The sequence below is a fragment of the Crinia signifera genome, chromosome 3 (assembly GCF_055691185.1).
Source record: "Crinia signifera chromosome 3, ASM5569118v1, whole genome shotgun sequence".
Classification (NCBI taxonomy): Eukaryota; Metazoa; Chordata; class Amphibia; order Anura; family Myobatrachidae; genus Crinia; species Crinia signifera.
In genome coordinates, this window is record NC_139219.1 from 200,784,921 (window position 1) to 200,808,968 (window position 24,048).

Below are 24,048 nucleotides of genomic sequence, written 5' to 3' on the forward strand. Positions count from 1 at the left end.
CACACGGGGGGCATGCATCGTTATTGACATCAAGCATACACACTAGAGGATAAAGTCAAAGATAAGTTTCAGAACTGTCTGTCTGAAAGATATCTTTCACTTTATCTTTCAGTGTGTATGCAGGGGCTGCTTGGGGACTAAAAGTGGCCCTGGAAAGTACTGTATCATGAAGTGGCCTCATGTGAGCGGCAACAAATCAATAATGAACGGAGCCGGGGACCGATATTTACTGTATAGGCACCGACCAGCAGTGGGGAGAGAGGAGGACAGCGGGCGGGAGGAGATGGGGGCCACATCCAGCAGCGCTGCCGCTGATACGCGGGGACAGCTTGGGGACTTATATTTACTTTGTGGGAAGGTGGAGGCGGGGCACTGGCCAACAGTAGGGAGACAGGATGGACCGCATCCAGCAGCGAGGCACTGCGGCGCTGCCACTAATACACAGGGATGGCTGGGGACTGACTCGGGGAGTCACTGTATTTACTGTATGGAGACTTGGAGAGGGGCACTCTGTGTGTAGCTGCCAATGAGTGGGCGCATCCAGCAGCGGGGCACTGTGTGGCGCTGCTGTTGATACACGGGGATGGCTGGGGACATTACATATTCACATTACACAGCACCAGTGCTGTAACTAGCCATTTTGATGTCTCTGTGCCAGAAAGGGAGTTGGTGAACCACCACCAAAGTGAAAACAGGGGTGCAAAAGAGTAGGGCCTGGCTTCATGGGGAAGGGGCATGGCCACATAACAGTACCAATAACACCGTAATGCCCATTACGCCACATGCCGTAATGCCCATTAAACATTATGCCTACCAGTAATGCCTGTTACACCATCATACCCCACACCGTATTTCCCCTTACAGAATATGCAGTACACATTAGGCCACACGTTATGCTATGCGTAATGAACCAAGTACTCCTGCTTATTTATTTATTAACAGGTTCATATATAGCGCACACATATTCCGCAGCGCTTTACAGAGCATAGTTATGAGCAAACACACATACCGAATTACAGTACAAGACCGTTTAGGACAAGTACATGGTAAATGTGGATAGTTGCATCAGGGGACAGGACACTGCAGCAATCATCAGGGTGGCAGAGGTTTAAATATTCTAAGAAAGGCAAATGAGGAGAGATGGCCCTGCTCGTGAGAGCTTACATTCTAAAGGGGAGGGTTAGACAGACAGGGGTGACACAGAAGGGGAAGAAGTGAGCATAATACACATATGCCAACGGCAGTGCCTCTTACACAATGCCCCAGTAGTGCCCCTTACACAAAATGTCCACATTAGTAGCGCTGCACCCTTACACATAATGTCCACAGTAGTGGCGCCGCTTACACATAATGCCCACTGTTGCCGTCAGTAGTAGAGCTGATTATACGTAACGCCCACACCAGTAGTCAACAGTAGTAGTGCTGCTTATACATAATGCCTACACCAGTTCCCAACAATAGAAGTGCTGCTTCTACATAATGCCCACACCAGTTGCCGACAGTAGTAATGCTGTGTAACACCCATGCCAGTTGCCGACAGTAATAGCGCTGCCTATATGTAACACCCACACCAGTAAGTGTCTCGTGTCACCAGTAGTGATAAAGTGCCCCCCAGTCCCTCTGTGTCTCACAGTAATTGCCCCATGTCATCAGTAGTAAGTGCTCCCAGTCCCCCTCCCTGGCCTCAGTGGGGCATAACCTCCTCGATGGGGGCCACTGGAGCTTCTTGCTCAGCCTGTGACTAGGAACCAGCCTTTTCATGGATGGCTTCACTGTCTCCGCCTTGTCCTTCTCCCTGGCCTCCGAGGAGTCCTCACCGCTGACCATGCTGTAGCTGCCGTACGCAGCAGATTAACACAGACCAAGGAGGTCCCTCTGCTTGGCCTCTGGAATGTTGCTGCTGCTGTTGTGGTGTGGGTGATAGCAGGCCTAGTCTGCTACATATGCACACACAAATGGTTGTGTGGCTGGGCGTTTGTGCAGGTGCAGACCTGGGCGCGGGGTATTGGATGTGCATGGCCGGCGTCTGACATTGCGGGTGCTGACGCTGCCAGCAGGGGTGTTGTGCGGCTCTTTTGGTGTCACCCCGCTGAAGGGTGACACTTGATGCAGGGCGCACCCCCTTTAGTGATGCCGCTTACTGTATGGAGGAGGCGATGCAGCGGTCAGCAGTGCAGCATGGAGAGAGGAGGACAGGAGCAGGCTGGAGGTGGGACACTGTGCTGACGCTTATACACGGGGACAGGATGACTGGATTCGGGGAGACGGCGTCACAATATTTTTACAGGTAATTCGGCCTCACTGTTGCCGGCCTCCCAGGAAACTTCCTGGTTAATATAATGGCCAATCCGCCCCTGTGTGTATGGGTTTGCGGGACAAGAAGTCACAGTGAAAGCTTTAGGATTTTCTACTGTAAGGTTGTTGTGGTTACATTTTCTATAAAACAGATAACCAAAAATTTGTATTTAGGTTGAATTTAGGATTAGTGTTATAAGGGTATATCTATCTAGCTATCTACTAGGCAGTTTATTATTCTTGTATGATATGAAACAGTAAAACAGTACTACTGTATATTAACATTTTGCTGGAATAACAGCAAGTAATAATTTTGCCTATTACTATAATATATCGCACTGCTACATTATATGGGTCTGCTGTATTCAAATTTTAAATATGTAAATGTAGGGCTGATAAGAGACAGAAACTGTCATAAAGCTCGTCAAAGTATGCTGGGAATAGATCTCCTTTATTCTATTTTCTAAAGATGACATATGCTGTCATTATGACATATATAAAATAAGTGCTTCTGCTGAAATATGAAATACCTAAACTGTGAGTTGTCATAAAGAAACCTATTTATGTCACTTTTAGGAAATAGTGAAAATGTGGCCATTTGTTATTGTAGTACTTTTTTTTTTTTTTTTTTTTTAATAAAAATTTCCTTTATTAGTTAAACAAAGGTATACCATGAAACTGGGTGCTTTATAGTGCTAAAAAAATATAAAGGTGACTTCTAATATTTATTATGACAGTATGTGCATTACCCATATAATACTGAAGTGATTATCTCTGAAATCTGTTTTGTTATATGCATACTTTATGGTTTTATAACCTTCCCCTTCCTATAGCCGTAGCCTTATCCTAAATCTCCCCACTAGTGCTTAAACCTGCTCCTCTTCCCCGGTCTGTCACTAAACCACCCCGCATACTCACCGAATGGTATGGCGGCTGTCAGTATTGTGGCACTGCTTCCAAGTTCTGGCCCCGATACAGTGAAGTCAGTCGGGATGCCGGCGTCTGTATACTGAACGCCTGAATCCTGACTGCACAGATGCTGACTGCATCACATTTATAAATATATTAATAACTCTAGTGTATTATAGAATTATAATCTATTTATCATGTTCCTAAAAGCTATGTTTTTATATATTTGTGTGAGTATATTCAAAAATAATATGCTTCATGCAAACTGGTACTATTTTTACATATTCTTAGCAATAGTGAAGCTTGGTAATTGTATTATAACACTTCTTAAGGGACCAGATATTTGCTGAGTCGTCATAGTCCCTGGCTCCACCCCTCTCCTAGGCTAGGTCTGTCCCATTTCTCTAGTGGTGGAAGCTATTGAGGTGTGTGCCCTGACTCTGACTGCACATTATTGTTGGAAACATTACTAAAATTGGCTAATTATTATATAGTTGGTGCAAACTGCTGCAACGTTTCTTTGAAGTTGTTCCCAACCATCAGTGTTCATGCAGTTGACTATTCCTTATTCCATGATTAGATAAACACATGAGCCATTGCCTCTCATTCAGCTTCTAAGAATAAGCACAGCTGTTTAACAATTGTAACATGGAGAAAACCTTTACAATTATAGCTCCCAGAGGATGTTGTAAGTTTTGAATCTATTAAGAATTTCTTATTATTTTGTTCACCTTATGCAAGTCGTTTTGATAATTCAGTGCACTTGTCTACCATATGTGTTCATCAAGCCACATTTGTACGCTACTTTTAAATACCTCCTACCGTGCCTGTCAATTATTACTGCTTCGTTATTCTTTTCATTAACCCCTGGATGATGTTAAAGGAGAGAATATACATTGGATATTTCAATAGTGGACTTGTTTCATAATTGTACAAAACATACATTTTTTATATTATATTTTTCACACTTTGGGATATTCAATCAGAATATCCAATAGTCTGAATCCAGGCCCATTTTAGCCTGATCTGACAGGAACTCGACAGTCAGAAATCAGTGTTCCTAGTGTTGTTGTAAAGTCCTTGGATCGGCGAAACTGCATCTTTTTAAAATCCAAAGTGGCTTCCAAAAATACATACTCGTCCCTATAGGGCAGGGGTGGGGAACCTTTTTTGTGCCAAGGGCCAATTGTATGGTGGAAAAATCCTTCGGGGGCCATATGTAAAAATGTCTCTTACAAATTGTCCTGCTGCAGCCGTCCCATGCTCCAGCGGTGGCCGCTGAATAGGACTGACAGTCTCTGGTTGCTGTTAATTAAGAGGAATCTCGCAAGAACTACCGATCTCTGGCAAGAAGTCCCCTGTACTTGACTCCAGGCAAAGCTGCCGGGTGGGCAGGAGGGCCACTCAGACCGGCTACAGGGGCCGCATACGGCCCCCGGGCCTGAGGTTCCCCACCACTGCTATAGGGAGTCGGGTCTGTAGCAGGCAAGTCCCGGCCTGGATTAATTACTGTACTTCCCATATTGCCACTGTTGGGAATATCGTCAGAGTTTGAATATCCCTCTTTATGACCAGCAACATGGACCCCAGCACCTTCCTCTCTGCCATCCCGATCAGTGGCGTAACTACAAATTATGCTCCCCCCTACCAAAAAACAATCTAGCACCAACTCCCCCCCCCCCCCCCCCCCCCCCCCCGCGCCGCCATTTTAGGTGAGTATGCGCTCTCCCCTCCTTCTTACCGCGTCCTACCAGCTCCTGCCCCTGTTTTTCACCTGCCGCACTGCTCCTGGCCACAGTGATCAGACAGTGTATCTGATCACTGTGGCCAGGAGCGGAGCGGCAGGTGGAAAAACAGTGAATTCTCTGCATTGACCCGCTAACTACCCTCCCTGTCCGCCCTCCAGTACTGCACCTTACATCTGATGCCCCTGTCTGCCAGCGTATAGCAGGCAGCCCCACTCACCCAGCCAGCCACATTCCGACTGGCTACAGGGAGCCTGGAATAGATAGACAGCAGTGCAGCGTTCAAGCTGGAAGGGAAGGACACTGCGTCCTCACACAGACAGCCAGAGAGCGCTGACCCTTCCACCCTGCCCGCTGCCTTTCCAGCTTTCATGCCATGCTGCTCTCTATCTATTCTGGGCTCCCTGTAACCAGATGTAAGGTGCAGTGTACCTTGCCGCTGGCTCCGTGAACCTGTGCCCTAGTGGCGCCTTCTCCCCCCCGGCACCGCTGGGGCTGCGGTGCTTTCCTTACGCCACTGATCCCAATTTATGCTTGCCTATCAAAGCGCATTGATGGACTGTTCCTTCACCAGTTTGATCTGCCGGTGGGACATACCATTCTATATGTAAAATGGCAATAGCACTGGGTGAGGCTTGGCCAACTTGTGCCTTTCCAGCTGTTGTGAAATTACACCTCACATCATGCATCATGCCCTTACACAGTTTTAGCATTCACTAGTAGCAAAACTGTGGCATGGCATGCTGTGACTTGTAGTTTCACAACAGTTGTCCAGGCCTATACTACTATTAAGGGAATAAAACGGGAAGATCAGAAATCACGGACATACAATGCAGAGGAAATGAAAATGAGTAGGAAGGGCTTCTCCATTAGAGCGCTTATATTCTAATTGTAGGAGTGCAAAGCTGACATGAGAAGCATTAATATTATTAAAATATAGATGGAGATGCTCCTGGTAAAAGAATTGCCAATTACCGATGTGCGCCATCCAACAGAAGGGGCACGCCCCATTATGTCAGAGCCTCCCTCCACCAGCTCCCAGCTGCTCCCCAATCTCGCCCGCAGCCCCCACTAGCCTTATCCTTCTCCCTGAAGCGGAGACGGGCAAGGAATCCGCTCTCCGCCACCGTGCTGACTGAGACGCGCAAGCAGTCAGATATAGGAGCTGTCCGCCAGCCTGTGCCAGCTCAGGAGGTCTGGTGATTCTTTAGGCTGGCTGACAGGTGCTCCATCTGTAGGTAAGACCAGAGTAAGCTCTAATTACACTTTCAGTGATTGTTTAAATATTTGATGACTGTGGGGAGAGACCAGTAGGCTTTGGTAGGGAATTCATTTGTCTTGCCGTAAGGAGCCAAATATGGTTTGGGATTTGGAATAAAAGTTGATCTGTCCAAAAATGTACTACTAGCATGTGTATGTATTATAATGGGCAGATTAGATGGTCCAAGGGGTTAGCTGCTGTCGAATTCTATGTTTCTGTTATGTGGCACATCTAGTGTACTAAATTGTTAAAAAGTAAAAAGTAACCACTTTTGAAATGGCAGATGGTCTTTCTGCAAATCTACTTTACAATGATTTTTTTTATTGTATGCAAAGGTGGCCATACACTGTACAATTGCTGGGTCGATGAGATGCGCGCTCCTGTCACACATCTCATCGCGAAGCTCAAAAAGTATGTGCTGCACATACTTTTTGTACTAGTTCTCATCTCATTGCATCTCATTGCGATGCAATCTAGTCCAAATTGTATACAATAATTGTACTGTGTATGGGCACCTTTAAACAATTGAAGTCTAGGCCCACCCACACAAAATAACTGCTACAGGTTTCTGACCTATGAATAGTACAGTACACTCTACAATAATAAAATGAATGGTGCTTTGTGAATAGACACATCATTGCACACATCACTGGTGGCAGTAGTCATATCAGATGTGCACAAATAGGCATGAAACTACTACCAACAATCATCCATTTCAGAATCTGAATGGATTTTTTGTTGTGTTTGTTTACCAGACCGGTTTCAGGATTGCTTGCCAACCAGTACAGTTCTACCTCCATGCATAGCTTTAGTTTTTTAGCGGAACGTGATTATGCTTTGTACTGCAAGAGGTGAAACATATCATGTCTTAGAATGCCATGGCATGACTTTGTTATTAATTTTGTAATGAGTCAAGGACAACTGTTTGGTGCAAATTAAGCATTGTTATGTGGACACACCGATATGAAATGGTGGTGTTGAAAGCTTTGTTGGTAAGGATGAGTTGTCTTGAATTTGATTCTGGATCCCACAGTTATCTGACAAAGTGGTTTAAAGAGATGCAGAAGACGTGGAGCAATAATATAGGGGGTTATTCTAGTTCACTCTTTCTGTCAAAATTCTTCTTAGATGGACAAAACCATGCGCACTGCAGGGGGGCAGATGTAAAATGTGCACAGAGAATTAGATTTGGGTGAGTTATTTTGTTTCTGTGCAGGGAAAATACTGGCTGCTTTATTTTTACACTGCAATATGGCTCTGACTTTGAAGTAGAACTACACCCAAATCTAATTATCTCTGCACATGTTACATCTGCCCCACCTGCAGTGCACATGGTTTTGTCCATCTAAGAAAGATTTTGTCAGAAAGAGTGAACTAGAATAACCCCCATAGTTGTACTATGGCAAATAAAAGAGATTGTTACTGGTTTGGATGGGTAAAGGCAATGCCATATAGAAGTTTGCAGTCCGGGCAAAAGGCTTTAATACACTTGTTAAGTGATTTGTTAACATGGTAGGAAAAAATATGCACATGGTTTAACACAAAAGGAGGCTTGATGTTGTAGACACACCTTTCTTATGGTGCAACATGGTAGCACTGAACCTCTTCTTTTTTTTTTTTTTTTTTTTTTTTTAGACTTTTTTTTAATCAATTACCATCTTATTTGTGAAATGCAGCAAATGCAATGCAAATCAGATGAAAACAGCTTATGCTGATTAAAATGAAATGTGGCATGCCTATATTTAGTAGATGACTGTGGTTGTATCTGTAGACAAAATGCTATGTTATGTAGGGTACACACCAGGACGACCCGCTCACGATGCACATCGTGAGCGGGTCGTCAGCGGCTCGTCTGACCCGCTCACGGTGACGCGGGGAGGCACGACCCGCTCACGATATGCACCGTGAGCGGGTCCGATCCGATGGCGACCCGCACCCGGCTGTATGGTCGTCATTGAGATCCTACCTGCAGCAGGTAGGATCTCAATAACGACCGACCCGCGGGACCGCGCATCGGATCGGTATCGGTCCACACCAGGACAGAAAAGGGCCCAATCAGCACACAATCTACATCCAATTGGTCGGAATTGGATCTAGATTGAGGGGATCGGGTCCTGGTGTGTACCCAGCATTACACTTTTCTTGGAAAACACGAATGTTTGATTTTCTTATGCAGATACAGCGGCAGTCACACACTGAATATAGGCATGCTGCATATCCTTTTAATCATATCATGTCATTTTAACGGAAAAAGCTGCCCAGCGCTACATAGTCACACTTGTCGCATGGAGGATAGATGTATATGGACACATCTCTACATAACTCAATTCTATTTTATTCTCTCTCTCTCTCTCTCTCTCTCTCTCTCTCTCTCTCTCTCTCTCTCTCTCTCTCTCTCGGAGGTAATAGGATTAAGTGGTCGACTGAATGCGAGAAATAAAGTATTAGGTGGAGTCAAGTGTATACATTACATATTCTAATACTTTGTTTTTCAGACGGTTTGGATGCATTGTCATTCTCTATAAGTTCCTTGACCTTGATTGGAATGTTGGCAGCAATCACCTACACAGTAAGTATTTATTATTATTATTATTATTATTATGTATTTCCTATTCAGTGTCATGAAGTCTTTTTATGTGAAGTTATTGTTCAAGAAATTCAGAACAGTATTTAACCCTGAATGCACTACTTTGTGCATTGAATGGGAGACTACTCTCTTCTCTCATGTTCTGACCTTCATTAGAAAGGTTTTGAAACCCTAATTTAAAAATTATACCAGTACATTAAAACTTAATATTAGGATGCTTTCAAATAATACTTAAATAGGTAATAACCTGAAGTAAGGCTGTACATACTGTAGTATAACAAATGGCTGCTGTGGCAATCTGTTATATTAGTTGCATTAACTTAATGCATCTTGCTAGTGGTAAAGCTATTCCATGATAACGATAACATTGTGCAAGGGAAAGCTAATCGCTAACATTGTGTTTAACAGTTATTGCTTCTGGAAGTCTAAATTATTTTTTATTTTTTATTGATCCATAAGAGCGTTATGAACAAGTGAGCCTTTGCTGGTAGAAGCTGCTGAGGACATTTTTTTATTTTTTATTGACCATGATGAAATAACACATAATTACATAGTTCAGAAGGAGAATCTATATCCATTCTTATAAATATATTGTTACAGTACATGCAGTATGTGAATCTTTAGATACAATTAAACATAATGCGCTCAATTATTAGACACAAACTGTGGATTGTTAGATGAAAATACAGTATCACTTGAACTCACGGAATTATATTTTCCATCTTAGACCAACGAACGACTTCAGCTTTTATAGAGTCCCCTGTTAGCACAGTAGCTGTGTTAGATTTTGCTTATTTTGTACTAGACAGTTTTGGGAAAATTTACTAAGATGAAAGTTTTATTTCACACGGGATGTTGCTATTGGCAACTGCTCAAATACTATATATTATCTTCTAGAAGGTGCTAAATAAATAAGTAGTAGATTCTGATTGTTTGCCCATAGCAACATCCCGTGTGAAATAGAAATCCCATCTTCGTAAATTTTCCCCCTTTGGCTCCCAATGTGGACACTTAAAACATGCAGTGGTCATGGTTTCACTCTAATGGGTGTGGCCTTGCAGGAAATGACTGCATATCGAGGACACAATAGTGCCACTTACACCATATTCCCCACACAGCATTGCCTCTGCATCATATTCTGTCCTTACACCATATTTAGCCCTACACAGTACTGCACAGGACAATTCATTTCACCCTAGCACTTTTATGCCTGCAGTAGGACTGCCTACATTTATTTACTTTAAATTTTATTGAGAATCTTGAATAAAATACATATTTTTTATGTACAATGACGTACACTTTTTTTTTAAACATGCAAATATTTCAATTCTTTACATATTGCATACATTACATATTACATACATTTACATATAAGTTACATGAATTAGATATGACTATTTTTGTTAAGCATCTATATTATCGGAACAGTCCCTATTACTTCCCCTAGTTACTCTTTCCTTGTTTTCTAGTCTACTTTTCATATTTTCATGTCTGGGGCTCTTACATCTTTAGTGCTCTATTAGGAGTCTATGGAGGGTTTTTCTTTAGAATGGGTATGTCCACAGTCTTTTATACCAGTCAGATGTTTGTATACTTTGTCTCAGAGGTTTTTTTTTATTTCTGGGGATAGTGATTTAACATGAGGTAACCAAATGGAGAAGAATTTCTTTATTTTTATTTCCTTCTTTAGTGACCTTTCTAGCCAGTCCATTTGGAATAAATGGTTAATTTGCGGTTCTAATAATAATGTTATTGTTAATGAGTTGTATGATACCCTTTGGGATAAAATAGTTTTTCGCGTTGCTGCGAATACCTTTGCCATGTGTATTTTTTGGCCCAGTGTCAAACATATAGCATTTACCGAGGGAAGAATATCCCAGAGAGCCCATTCTGGTGTAAAAGGACAATACATTTCATATCTAGATAGTGTATATACTGACTGATTTCCATCCAGAATGCATTAACTTCTGGGCATTGCCACATACAGTGTAGTATATCGGCGTCCGGCATCTTGCATTTAAAACAAGCTGAGTCTGATGCTATTCCCATCTGCATTCTGCGTTTAGGTGTGTAGTATGCTCGGTGGAGTAGTTTATACTGCATCTCCGCATACGTAGCGGATACCAGAATTTTATTCAAGCGGACAAAAGCCTTTAGGAGTGTATGTAATGATATGTCTGGTAGGTCTGTTACCCATTTTACCAGGCCTGTGTTTACCTCTCCTAATGCTATTTGTCTTTTAATATAGGGGTAGATTGAGGAGGTTTTATTTAAGCTGTTATTATTGCGCCTTATCATAGCATCTAGTCCTCCTGTACTTTCTAATATCAGTGTTTTAGGAAGTATACTCATGACATGACTTCTTGCTTGGAAGTAGACATATATGGGTATAGCCGTATTAGCATATTTTTCACATCGTGATTGGTAAGATAGTATGGCTGTACTCTTTGTCCATAATATCAAATAAAAGACATACTCCTGCCTTTTTATAACCTTTAACCCCTTCACGACATTTGACGTATATATACGTCATGGGCGGGAAGTACTTCCCGACACATGACGTATATATACGTCATGACTTCAAACTGTCACTGCGTCTAGAGACGCAGTGACAGAGGGACGATGTCTGCTGTTCCTGACAGCAGACATGTCCCTGCATGCCCAGGGGGGGCTGCGATGCCGCCCCCCCGTCGGCGATCGCTGTGATTGGCTGTTCAGTGTGAACAGCCATTCACAGCGTTTTCTGTGTCACCGGCGAATAACGTTCGCCGGTGACACGGGATCGGAGGTGATTGGTGCTGTAAAGTACAGCACCAATCACCGCGGGGTGTAAGGGTGACACTGGTGTCACCCCACCTCACCCCGCCCGCCCCCAAAGGCCGTGATTGGTTCGTCGGACCGACGGACCAATCACAGCCATGGAGGGGGGTTTAAACTAACGGTGACTGCACTGCAGACGCCATTCCGGTCTGGAATAGCGTGCAGTGCGGTCACCGTGCCCAGCTGCCGCCATATACTGACCAGAACCTTGCTCAATACTTACCTGATCACTGCTTGGGATCTTGCTTCATCTTGTGACATCCTGTGCTGTGTTGTGCTGCTGCAGTGTCATCGAGTTAGAGAGAGAGAGATAGAGAGAGAGAGATAGAGAGGCCTAGTGACAGAGAGTGCTATATTTTGTGCTGCTGCAGTGTAATAGAGATAGAGAGAGATAGAGAGAGATAGAGAGAGATAGAGAGAGAGATAGTGACAGATTGTGCTATATATTTTTTATATAACTGACTGCTGCCCCCCCTTTTGTGCTGATCAGTATAAATTAACTGATCAGCAACTTTTTGGGGGCGCAGGTTTTTTTTTATATATATATATATACCTGTCAGTGCTGCTGCTGCAGTGTCATAGAGTGATAGATAGTGAGAGATAGAGAGATAGAGAGATAGTGACAGAGAGTGATAGAGACTGCTATATTTTGTGTCTGCTGCCCCCCTTTTGTGCACCCCCAGCAACTTTTTGGGGGTGCAGGGGTTATTTTTCATATATATAACTGTCAGTGCTGCTGCTGCAGTGTCATAGAGTGATAGATAGTGATAGATAGTGAGAGATAGAGAGATAGAGAGAGATAGTGACGAGTGATAGAGAGTGCTAAATTTTGTGTCTGCTGCCCCCGCCTTTTGTGCTGATCACTATATCTGAGGTGATCAGCAACTTTTTGGGGGTGCAGAGGTTTTTTTTTTTTATATATACCTGTCAGTTGCTGCCAGTTGCACTGTCAGTTGCACCAAAGGTTGTGCACCTGCTGCCCCTCACTGGTAATCAGTGTCGCATCACTGATCACCTTTTTTTTTTTGTGGGTGCTGTGGGGTCTTTTTTTAATTTTTTTTTTACACACACTGTGATTTTGTGGGTGTCCTGTGGCCACTGTGCGCTGATCAGTGACGTACATCACTGATCAGCTTTTTCGGCACAGGGTTGATCTATTTTTTTTTTTTTTTGCTCAAATTCCTGTTGCCTTTGAGCGCTGTTCAGTGACGGACGTTACTGACCAACATCTGTGCTCAATTTTTGGCGCAGGACCTTTTTTTTTTTTTTTTTTAACCCCTTCAATTTTTTTTTTTTTTTTTTAACCCCTTCAATTTTTTTTTTTGTATAAAGTATTTTTTTTTTCTGCACTACATACACACTACACACTACATACCCCCCGGGTTGAAATAAAGTTTGTACCCCCCCCTACACTATACACGTGTTGAAACATTTCACTACCAGTAACACAAAAATAAAAATGGCATCCCAAATGTCATCCCAGTCATCCAGAAGAATGTATTCAGTGGAGGAGGCATATGCCATGCTTGCCTCTGACTCTGACACAGCCAGTGAGGCAAGCGGGGAATTTGAAGGATTCGTCTTAAGCTCCTCTTCCTCCTCTGGTGATGAGGGACCCCCTCAAAGACGCCCCCGTAGAGCAGCTGAGACTCCCCCCCCAATAATTGATCTCGTATGGACCCCACCACCAGACAATTTTGAGCCCCAGGTTCCTGAGTTTTTGGCCATGCCAGGAATCCAATTTGATTCCACAGGTCTCAGAGAAATTGACTTTTTCAAATTATTTTTCTCTGATGATTTTATAAATTTAATGGTGGACCAAACTAATTTATATGCCCAGCAGTTTATTGCTCAAAACCCCACGTCATCATTTGCTAGGTGGACCCCTGTAGATGCAGTAGAGATGATGACGTTTTGGGGTCTGGTGTTTCATATGGGCATAGTAAAAAAGCCACAAATTAGGCAATATTGGAGTACAGATGTTCTGTACAGTACTCCATTTTACCGTATGGCCATGACTCGGGCTCGTTTTGAGGCAATCCATAAATTTATACATTACACCGATAATGCACAGTGCCCACCCAGAGATGATCCCACCTTTGACAGGCTATTCAAAGTCAGGCCGGTCATTGATCATTTCAGTGCCAAATTTGCAGAGCTATACATCCCTGATAAATGTATTAGTATCGACGAGTCCCTTATACATTTTAAAGGAAGGGTTAAATTCCGCCAGTACCTTCCCAGTAAGAGGGCAAGGTATGGCATAAAAATGTATAAGCTGTGTGAAAGCACCACAGGGTACACCCACAAGTTTAGGGTATATGAAGGGAAGGATTCAAGAATTGAACCGCCAGAATGCCCCCCCTCCCTCGTAGGTGTTAGTGGAAAAATTGTCTGGGATTTAATGCACCCCTTCCTGGATAAGGGTTATCACCTCTATGTGGATAACTTTTACACCAGCATCCCCCTGTTTAAGGCCCTTGGTTCAAGAGGTACAGCAGCTTGCGGTACTGTGCGCAAGAACCAAAGAGGCCTCCCCAAAACGCACATTGCCCAAGTACTAAGAAGGGGTGAAAGCAGGGGAATATGCACCGAAAATATGTTGTTGGTCAAATATAAGGACAAGAGGGATGTCCTTATACTGACAACAATTCATGGAGACAGTACCACCTCCATCCCTGTACGAGGTACCAGTACCCACACCTCAAAACCAAATTGTATCCTAGATTACAATAAGTACATGGGCGGAGTGGATCTTTCAGATCAGGTACTGAAGCCGTACAGTGCCCTGCGGAAAACAAATATCTGGTACAAGAAGCTGGCCGTGTATATCATCCAGATGGCACTGTATAACGCTTACGTGCTATTCCGTTCTACCGGCCAGAGGGGGACATTTATGCACTTTCAAGAGGAAGTCATAAAGGGCCTAATATTTGGGAACCAGCAGGCAGAGGGCCCCAGTACTTCTAGTACTGGCCCCCGTATTGTACCAGGGCAGCATTTTCCCAACGAAATCCCCTCCACTGCAAGAAAGGGCAGGACACAAAAAAGGTGCAAAGTTTGCTATAAAAAGGGAATAAGAAAGGATACTATTTTCCACTGTGAAACTTGCCCCGACAAACCCGGCCTATGTATAAAGGAGTGTTTCAAAATATACCACACATCTATGGATTATTAGGTTCATCATTTCACCGTGCTTCGGGGGTCTTGCTAATGCCACATAGCACCCACCATTCATTCCACCAGAATCTGAGCTGCAAAATCCAAAAATCACTCCTTCCCTTCTGAGTCCTGCCATGCACCCAACTGGTATTTTTTGGTCACATGTGAGGCATTGCCGTACTCTGGAGAAATGGGGGCACAGATTTTGGGGTGCTTTGTCTCCTTCATTCCTTGTGAAAATGAAAAATTTTGAGCCAGAAGTACATTTTTGTGTAAAAAAAATGTAATTTTTCATTTTCACAGCCCAGTTGTACCAAAATTGGTGAAACCCCTGGGGGTTTGAAATGTACACTATACCCCTAGATGAATTCCCTGAGGGGTGTACTTTGCAAAATGGGGTGACTTGTGGGGGGGTTCCACTGTATTGGTGCTTTGGGAGTCTTGCTAATGCAACATGGCACCCACCATTCATTCCACCAAAATCTGTGCTGCCAAATCCAAAAATCACACCTTCCCTTCTGAGTCCTGCCATGCGCCCAACTGGTATTTTTTGGTCACATGTGAGGCATTGCCGTACTCGGGAGAAATTGGGGCACAGATTTTGGGGTGCTTTGTCTCCTTTATTCCTTGTGAAAATGAAAAATTTTGAGCCAGAACTGCATGTTTGTGTAAAAAAATGTAATTTTCCATTTTCACATCCCAGTTGTACCAAAATTGGTGAAACCCCTGGGGGTTTGAAATGTACACTATACCCCTAGATGAATTCCCTGAGGGGTGTAGATTGCAAAATGGGGTGACTTGTGGGAGAGGTTCCTAACTTTTAGCACTTATGGTGCCTAGAAACCTACATGGTGCCTAAAAAAAAACTCATAAAAAGGAGGCTCCAAAATCAAGTAGGTGCTCCTTCTATTATGAAGCCTGTGGTTTGGTCAACGTGCACACTAGGGCCACATATAGGATATTTATGAAAACAAAAGAATTGGGGGAATCAATTTTTAGTCACATTTCTCTAGTAAAATCTACTGTGTTCCTTAGAAAAATGTATTAAAATTGCAAATCTGCAAAAAAAAAGAAATTTTGAAATTTCACCTACACTTTGTTTTAATTCCTGTGAAACACCTAAAGGGTTAACAAACTTCCAAAATGCTGTTTTGAATACTGTGAGGGGTGCAGTTTTTGAAATGGCATCATTTATGGGGGTGTCTCACATACAAGTCCCTCAAAGTCACATCAGAACTGAACTGGTCCCTAAAAAAATCAGTGTTTGAAATTTTCTTGAAAATTTGAGAATTTGCTAGTCATATTTGAAGCCTCCTAGTGTCCAAAAAAATGAAAAGGAGGTTGAAATAATGATTGCAACATAAAGTAGACATATGGTCTTTGTTAGTTATTAACTATTTTGAGTGGTATGATTATTTGTCTCACAAGCAGAAAATGTGACATTTTGCATATTGCTAAATTTTCCATTTTTTCACGATATTTTGGTATTTTTCACAAAAAAACACAGACTGTATCGACCAAAATTTACCACTAACTTGAAGTACAATGTGTCACGAGAAAACAATCTCAAAATCACTGGGATAAGTAAAAGCAAAAAAAAGTTATCCCCACTTAAGTGAGACATGTCAGATTTGAAAAAAAGGGCTCTGTCATGAAGGCACAAACTGGCTCTGTCATGAAGGGGTTAACCAGCTTGGCATCTTGCAGTATTCATGTATCTGTTGATAAGTTATAGAATAAAGGTTGAAAACATGTATTACAGGCATGTACAAACTCAGGCCCGGGGGCCAATTGCGGCCCGTGCTGTCATTTCAAGCGGCCTCCAGCTGGAAGCGGGCAGAGCATCAGATGTGGGAAGCACAGGACACTAAAGGTGGGGCCCCGGCGAGCGTGCCTTTACCTTGCTGTCTGCTGCAGTGAGGCGGTGCCAGCCACCACAGTCAGATGTGTTTGGCGTCCTACCCCTGCTTCTGCAATCGTATATCACCCTACTCCACAATCACAGTGACAGCAGTGTTTGGGGAGGGGGGCAGCAAGGGGGAAGCTTGCTCCCGTAACATGCAGAGCGGAGGAGGGCAGCAGCGGGAGCCCAAGTATCTCCTGTCCTTGTAGTGCCTGCTTTGCTTCTCCTGCCTCTTGCTCACACAAGGGGCTGGGAAACATACAGAGAAGGGAGGGGGTAGAGTGGGGGACATACAGTGTATTGGGGACATACAGTGAAGGAGGGGCAGGCTGGGGGACATACAGTGAAGGGGCAAGCCGGGGGACATAGAGTGAATGGGGGCAGAATGGGGGACCATTCTGATGTGATTAATGATTCAAACAAGGTCAGGCTGAATGGTCGGCCCCCACACATTTACACTTCACCAAATCTGGCCCTCATTGCAAAAAGTTTGGACACCCCTGATGTATTGTAAGTAGACATTCCCAATCTGGACCTGGCCTTTCTCCAAGCTGCACAGGTTGAAGTTAATAGCAAGTTACTGGATTCTTTCAGAGGATATTTTGATGGTCTCAAATGTAACAGACTCGTTAGAGGTGTTTCTGGGCAAAAAGCCTGTTCAAGATCCAGATTTACATAGTTTCCCATCTGCTGTATCCAGTCAATTGCATATCTAAAGTTCGCAGCTATGGTGTAACTGTTAATACATGGGAGTTTAATACCTCCTAACGAGGTCTGTTGGGTTTACTTAAACATTGAAATTTGGGGTTTTTTACCCCCCATATGTATTTACTACTGGCTTTATTTAATATTTGTATGTCCGAATCTTTGATCAAAATGGGTAACATTTGGATGACATACAGCAGACGTGGAAATTAGATCATTTTAATCAAATGGCATCTTCCGATGTATGATAATGGGAGTTACTGCCATGATTTGAAATCTAGTAAAACTTTTGCAATTACAGGGGGATAGCTAGCCTGATAAAGATTGGCTGGGTCTACCGTTATATTAAGGCCAAGATAACTTAAGGAGTGTTCCTACCATAAAAATGGGGAATCCTGAGACCATCCCCCTTCATGTAATGCTTTAGTTTGGGACTTATTAATTATAAACCCTGAAACAGATTCAAATTCAGAGAGTAGGCACATTAGGTTAGGGAAAGCCCTTTGAGGATTGGCAAAGTACAGAAGTAGGTCATCGGCGTATGCTGATACCTTCCGTAGATCCCACCTGTATACCTTGCCAATCCGATTGTAGATGGAATAATCTGATTATGGGGTCGATCGCTAAATTGAACAATAGCAGGGATAACGGGCAGCCTTGTCGGGTGCCCAGACTCAGCTCGAAGTGTGAAGTATTTAGACAGCTTATTGTCAAAAAAGCCTTGGGTGAGATAACATCGGATTATGCTTACCGATAATTCCTTTTCTTCCTAGAGATCCCATGGCAGCCATTACATAGGGATTTCATCCCACATCCTTGAGTTAGACAGGTTACTTTTTTCCTTGGGAACCTCCCCCTCTGGTATAAATCCCAGCTCCTCCCTCTCCTGAGTGTCTTTTCGAGTGTCTCCTTCATTAGAGGTTCCTAGGAAAAAAGAGACAACAAGGGAGGGCAACTTGATGGCTGCCATGGGATCTCTAGGAAGAAAAGGAATTATCGGTAAGCATAATCCGATGTTTTCTTCTACGATCCCCATGGCAGCCATTACATAGGGAAATACCAAAGCATATGAATCAAATAAGGGAGGGCCCCAATAGCCATTGAATTCACAAAAACTCTTTTAATCATTACAGACTCCTTGTAGGACTTGTGCCCCAAATTGCGGTAGAGACACATCCAGCTCATAGTGATTGGTAAATGTGTGTACTGAAGACCAAGTTGCTGCATCACAAATATCTTTGATAGAAGCCTTCGCCTTCCAGGCCCATGAAGCCGCGATTGCCCTGGTGGAGTGTGCCTTAATAATGGGAGGAACTTCCCTATTCTCTTTCTTATATACGAACGTAATGAGTTCTCTTATCCACCTTGAGATCGTTTGTTTTGTTGGGGGGAGACCACTCCTTGTCCCCTCTGGAATCACAAACAAATTTTTGGACTTTCTGATCTCTCTTGATCTGTCCAGATACGTAGTAATACTTCTTACTACGTCCAGGTTATGCCATAGCTCTTCCTCCTTGTTTTCAGGTTTTGGATAGAATGCTGGCAACGTGATCTCCTGATTCAGGTGAAACGCAGAGACAACTTTGGGTAAGAAATGCGGATTGGTCCTTAGCACAATCCTATTTGGCATAATCTTCAGGTACGGCTCTTCTGCCCATAGAGCCTGAATTTTACTCACCCTCCTGGCGGAGGTAATTGCCACCAGGAACACTGTTTTCCAAGTGAGGAATTTTAATGGGATCTCAGACAACGGTTCGAATGGTTCACTCATCAACGCTTTCAAAATCATATTTAGGTCCCAAGGAGCCACTAATGATTTGACCGATGGTCTCAATCTCTTTATTGCGTTTCCAAACCTAATAATGAGATCATCCTCCGCTAACCTCCTATTCAGGAGCACACTTAGCGCAGATATTTGTACCTTCAGTGTAGAGGTAGCAAGTCCATCAAAAAACCCCTTACACAGGAATTGTAGGACCTCTGGTGTAGATGCCTCCTGTACATCCTCTATTGTCTCCCTCCAATTTATGAAGGCTTTCCATATTCTATAATAGACTGAGGATGATACTTTCTTTCTAGCATGAAGGAGTACTGAGATCACCTGGTCTGCCAGTCCTTTCCGTTTCAAAGACTCCCGCTCAATCGCCAAGCCGTCAACGACAATACTGCTGGATTTGGATGCTTCTGATGACCTTGCAGAAGTAGATCTGGTTTTATTGGTAGCGTCCACGGCCCCTGTACTGCTAAGTCGAGTACTGTTGCGAACCACGCCCTTCTGGGCCAGTATGGAAGTATAATTATTACTTCCGTCCGGTCTTCTATTACTTTCTTGAGTACTCTGTATATCAGTGGAAAGGGGGGAAATATGTAGCCCAGCTTGCAATTCCACTTTATCGAGAAGGTGTCCACCGCTGCTGTCTGAGGAAGCCAATAACTTGAGAAGTATCTTCTCACCTTCCTGTTGGTATGCGTCGCCATGAGATCCACATCTGGCTCCCCAAACCTTCTTACTACTTCTTTGAAGGTGTCTGTGTTTAGCTCCCATTCTCCTGGCAGTATTTTGCTCCGACTGAGCATATCGGCTAGAATATTCTCCTTTCCTGGTACAAAGATCGCTGTTAGAGAGCTTAAGTTTATTTCTGCCCAAGAAAGTATTCTGGCTATCACTGTCATGAGATCCTTGCTTCTGGTGCCCCCTTGATGGTTTATATATGCCACCACTGTTGTATTGTCCGAGAATACCCTCAGGTGTGACTGCCTGATCTTGTGACTGAATCCTGACATCGCTCTCCAGACTGCCTCCGCCTCTCTCCAATTTGATGACTTTAGGCTTTCGGCCCTTGTCCAAAGACCTTGTATGGTATGTTCCCTGAAATGAGCTCCCCAGCCGGTTTGACTTGCGTCTGTCGTTATTATATAGAAGCGTGGAAGGTATAGCGACATCGCTCTGTGCTCTAAGGCCGCCTCTGTCCACCATCTTAGAGATCTGTTTACCGAGGGACTCAGTTTTACACCGCCCTTCTTTGGATCTGTTTTCTTTATATAAGGAAGCACTGCCCATTGAAAAGATCTCATTTTCCACTGTGCCCAAGGCACCACCCCGATTGTAGAGGACATCATCCCCAGAAGCTGAAGACATTTCTTCAATGGGGCAATTGTTCTTACAGAGAGCTCTTTTGCCAGGGAAATAATCTTTGCACATCTCTCCTTTGATAGTAGCAACCTGAAGTTCTTTGCATCGATGATTACTCCTAGAAACTTTATCTCTTGAGTTGGTATTAATTGACTTTTGGGGAGGTTTATTACCCAACCGTGTCTCTGAAGCGTGTTCATTACTGTATCTAAATCCCTCAGGACCCTCTCTCTTGACGAAGCTGCAATAAGGATGTCGTCGAGGTACGGCCAAAGTTGAATTCCTGTTCTTCTCAGATTCGCAATCAGTGTTACCAGCACCTTTGTAAACACCCTCGGGGATGTTGTGAGACCGAATGGGAGGCACGTGAACTGAAAGTGCTCCCCCTGAATACAAAATCTTAGAAATTGCCGATGCGAGAGATGTATTGGCACATGATAGTATGCATCCTTCAGGTCTAATGAGACCATGAAGCTTCCCTTCTTTATGCCCGCTGTGATTGTCTTCAGCGTTTCCATTCTGAACTTCTTCAATTCTATAAAGCGGTTTAGTCTTCTTAGGTCTATAATGGTCCTGTAACCACCTGTCGCCTTCTCCACCAAGAATAGACTGGAATAGAACCCCTTCTTCTGTTGATGGAACGGAACCCTTTCTATTGCTTTGCTGTACATCAGTTGCTTCACAATATTCAGTAGTTCCCTTCTCTCCAGAATCGCAGTAGGCATCCTTGAGCGAATAAAATGACTTCCCTCTGGTACTTGCACAAATTCTATCTTGTAACCTTGTAGTATTATGTCTCTCACCCATCTGTCTTGTATCGAAGTTTCCCAGACGGTTATAAACTGAAGAAGGCGTGCTCCTACTGATGGGTGACTCTGGTTGTCATTGCCTTGCTCCTCGCTTGGCATTGGCACGAAAAAATCTTCTGGACGTGCCAAAGGCACCTCTCTGTCCATATGGTCTTCCCGGCCTATATGCCTTTGCTTCTCTGTACGTCTGCTTCGCTGCAAAAGAAGAAACTGGATATTTGAACTTCTTTTCTTGTGGCAATTTTAAGGATTTTCCTCCAGTTAGCCTATGTATGAGAGCATCTAATTTTGAGCCAAACAGAAATGACCCTTCAAAGGGGAGTGACACCAATCTATTTTTTGAATGCGCATCAGCTGACCAAGACCTCAGCCAGAGCGCCCTTCTAGTTGCCACACCTGCTGCCATAGATCTGGCAGAAAATGACGTAACATCAAGGGATGCTTCACACAAGAATTCTATAGCTTTTTGAACAGTCTCTAATTTCTTTAGAATGTACTGTCTAGACGTACCGTCCCCAATATCCGAATGGAGTGTAGTACACCATAGTCTCAGGGCCCTAATTACTGAGGCGAAGGAAACACTGGCTTTTAATGATACCGCTGCAGATAAATGTAATTTCCTCAGAGACCCTTCCATTCGTCTATCCATAGGGTCTTTGAAGGAGGCTCCATCCTCTAGTGGAATAGTTGTCCTTGATGTTATCTCCGCGACGGCAGCGTCTACTTTCGGTAACCCACACTTTAGTAAAAACATCTCGTCTTTTACAGGATACATACGGTCAATGCGAAATAATTTCCCTTGCTTCTTCTCAACGTTCACCCATTCTTTCGATATCAAGGTCTTCATAACCTGATGTACTGGGAAATATTTCGTTTTCTTAGATTTGTCCTCAAACAATAAATCTTCTCCTGCCGCCTGAACTACCTCTTCCTTATAGTTCATAGTTTTATAAATATTCTTCAAAACATTTTCAACCACCTCAAAGTTAAAGACTCTATTCTCCTCTTTAACTTCTCCTGGTTCATCTTCTGAATCTGCTCCTAGCTCGAATTCTTCCTCAGATGACACTGTTTCAAACTCAGCCTGAGTCCTAGACCTCTTCTGGCCCTGTGACTGACTGTATTCCTCCTTAGATACAAAAGACTGCTTCATCCAGTCCATCAAGTCCTTTAACATCTGCTTATGACTATCTACAGGTGCAGTCTTTACATCACAATCTTCACATAGCGTTTTCTCCTGTGATCCTTCAAATAATTTATCACAAGCCATGCAATTAAGATTGATATGCTTCTTCTTCACAGTTTTCTTCTTAGGAATTATAATAGGCACACTAAGAAGAAAGAGAAGAAGATTTCTATCACTATACTAAAAATAAAAATACTACCCTAAAGACCAAAAAATACTATGGCTCACCTCACAGGGACACTATCAGTCCTAGGGGGGGAAGGCAGATCCATCTTATGTACACCTAATGAGCATATAATCAGCGTTAGTTCCATATATATATATGACCATATATATTTCAGCCTCTATCCACATCCATAGCATAAGATACTGCTTCCGCAAGATTATGCCCGTATATGCCTCCAAGGAGGTCTTACCGTTTTCTTCAGATGCTTCAACCAGCTCAGTCTCAGAAGCCACAAGCTCAGCACTTCGCTCCACCGACTATGCGAACGCCAAACACCTCCGGCCATGTCGGCGTCCATCTGCCGTTTAAATACCTTCCAGGACTCAGCAGAGCGCTTTACCGGAAGCGCGTCACACCCCCGCTGCCGCGCACAGCCTGCTGGAAGCTGTAGTCCCAACTTCTCGCTGCCGCGGCCGGAAGTGACGCTGCGCATCGCTTTACCTCGCGCCCACGTGCGCGCGCGATGCCCCACTGCCTCTGGGAAATGGAGTCCAACGCCACGCTGCTCCTTAGCCGCGTCCTGAGGTTACACGCTGAACTCGCCGTCGGAGCCAGTCTCTAGTATACTTACTAGAGTCCTTTATCTTTTGAAGTCTTACGGACCCGCCTGCTTCTTCTCCTGGATACACATGAACAGACACCCCAAAGGGGCCACACTTCCATGCTGCTTCCCACCAGAGTGACCCTTCTAACAGAGGTAAGCCAGGAAAATAAAATAACACTACCTATCTCAAACTAACAAGGAGACAGGAAAAAAAGACACTCAGGAGAGGGAGGAGCTGGGATTTATACCAGAGGGGGAGGTTCCCAAGGAAAAAAGTAACCTGTCTAACTCAAGGATGTGGGATGAAATCCCTATGTAATGGCTGCCATGGGGATCGTAGAAGAAATATAGATTTCGAAATAGGGTGATAAATCCAGCCTTTGTGTATGAAATAATCTCAGCAGATGTGACCAAGACACTCTGTCAAAGGCTTTATCCACATCACAGCTCACCAGCAGAGATTTGCCCCCAGAGCTAAGTTTTGATTGTGTTAGAACTGTGACCACTTGGCGGATATTATGGACAGACGATCTCCCCTGTATAAAACCTGTCTGCGAGGGATGAAGTAGTTTGGGTAGGACTATTTGCAGTCTTTGCGCTATTATGGTGGTCAAGATTTTTAAATCCTGATTTAATAAAGTGATTGGTCTATATGACGTCACATACTTACCTGCTTTTAATAATACAATGATCCTGACTTGGTTAAAGTCAGGAGTGGGTGTGTTCCCAGAAAGAATAGAGTTAAATAGGTTGAGTAACATGC

At 43.6% G+C, this 24,048-nt stretch overlaps 1 protein-coding gene across 1 annotated transcript in view; it reads left to right on the forward strand.

Annotated features, from left to right (window-relative positions):
- Positions 1 to 24,048, forward strand: part of LMBRD1 (LMBR1 domain containing 1) — a 198,538-nt gene that overhangs the window by 44,132 nt on the left and 130,358 nt on the right. Inside the window, exon 7 of the mRNA XM_083177262.1 lies at positions 8,706 to 8,779. Coding sequence (XP_083033388.1) covers positions 8,706 to 8,779 — 74 coding nt within the window. The remainder of the gene's footprint in view (positions 1 to 8,705; positions 8,780 to 24,048) is intronic.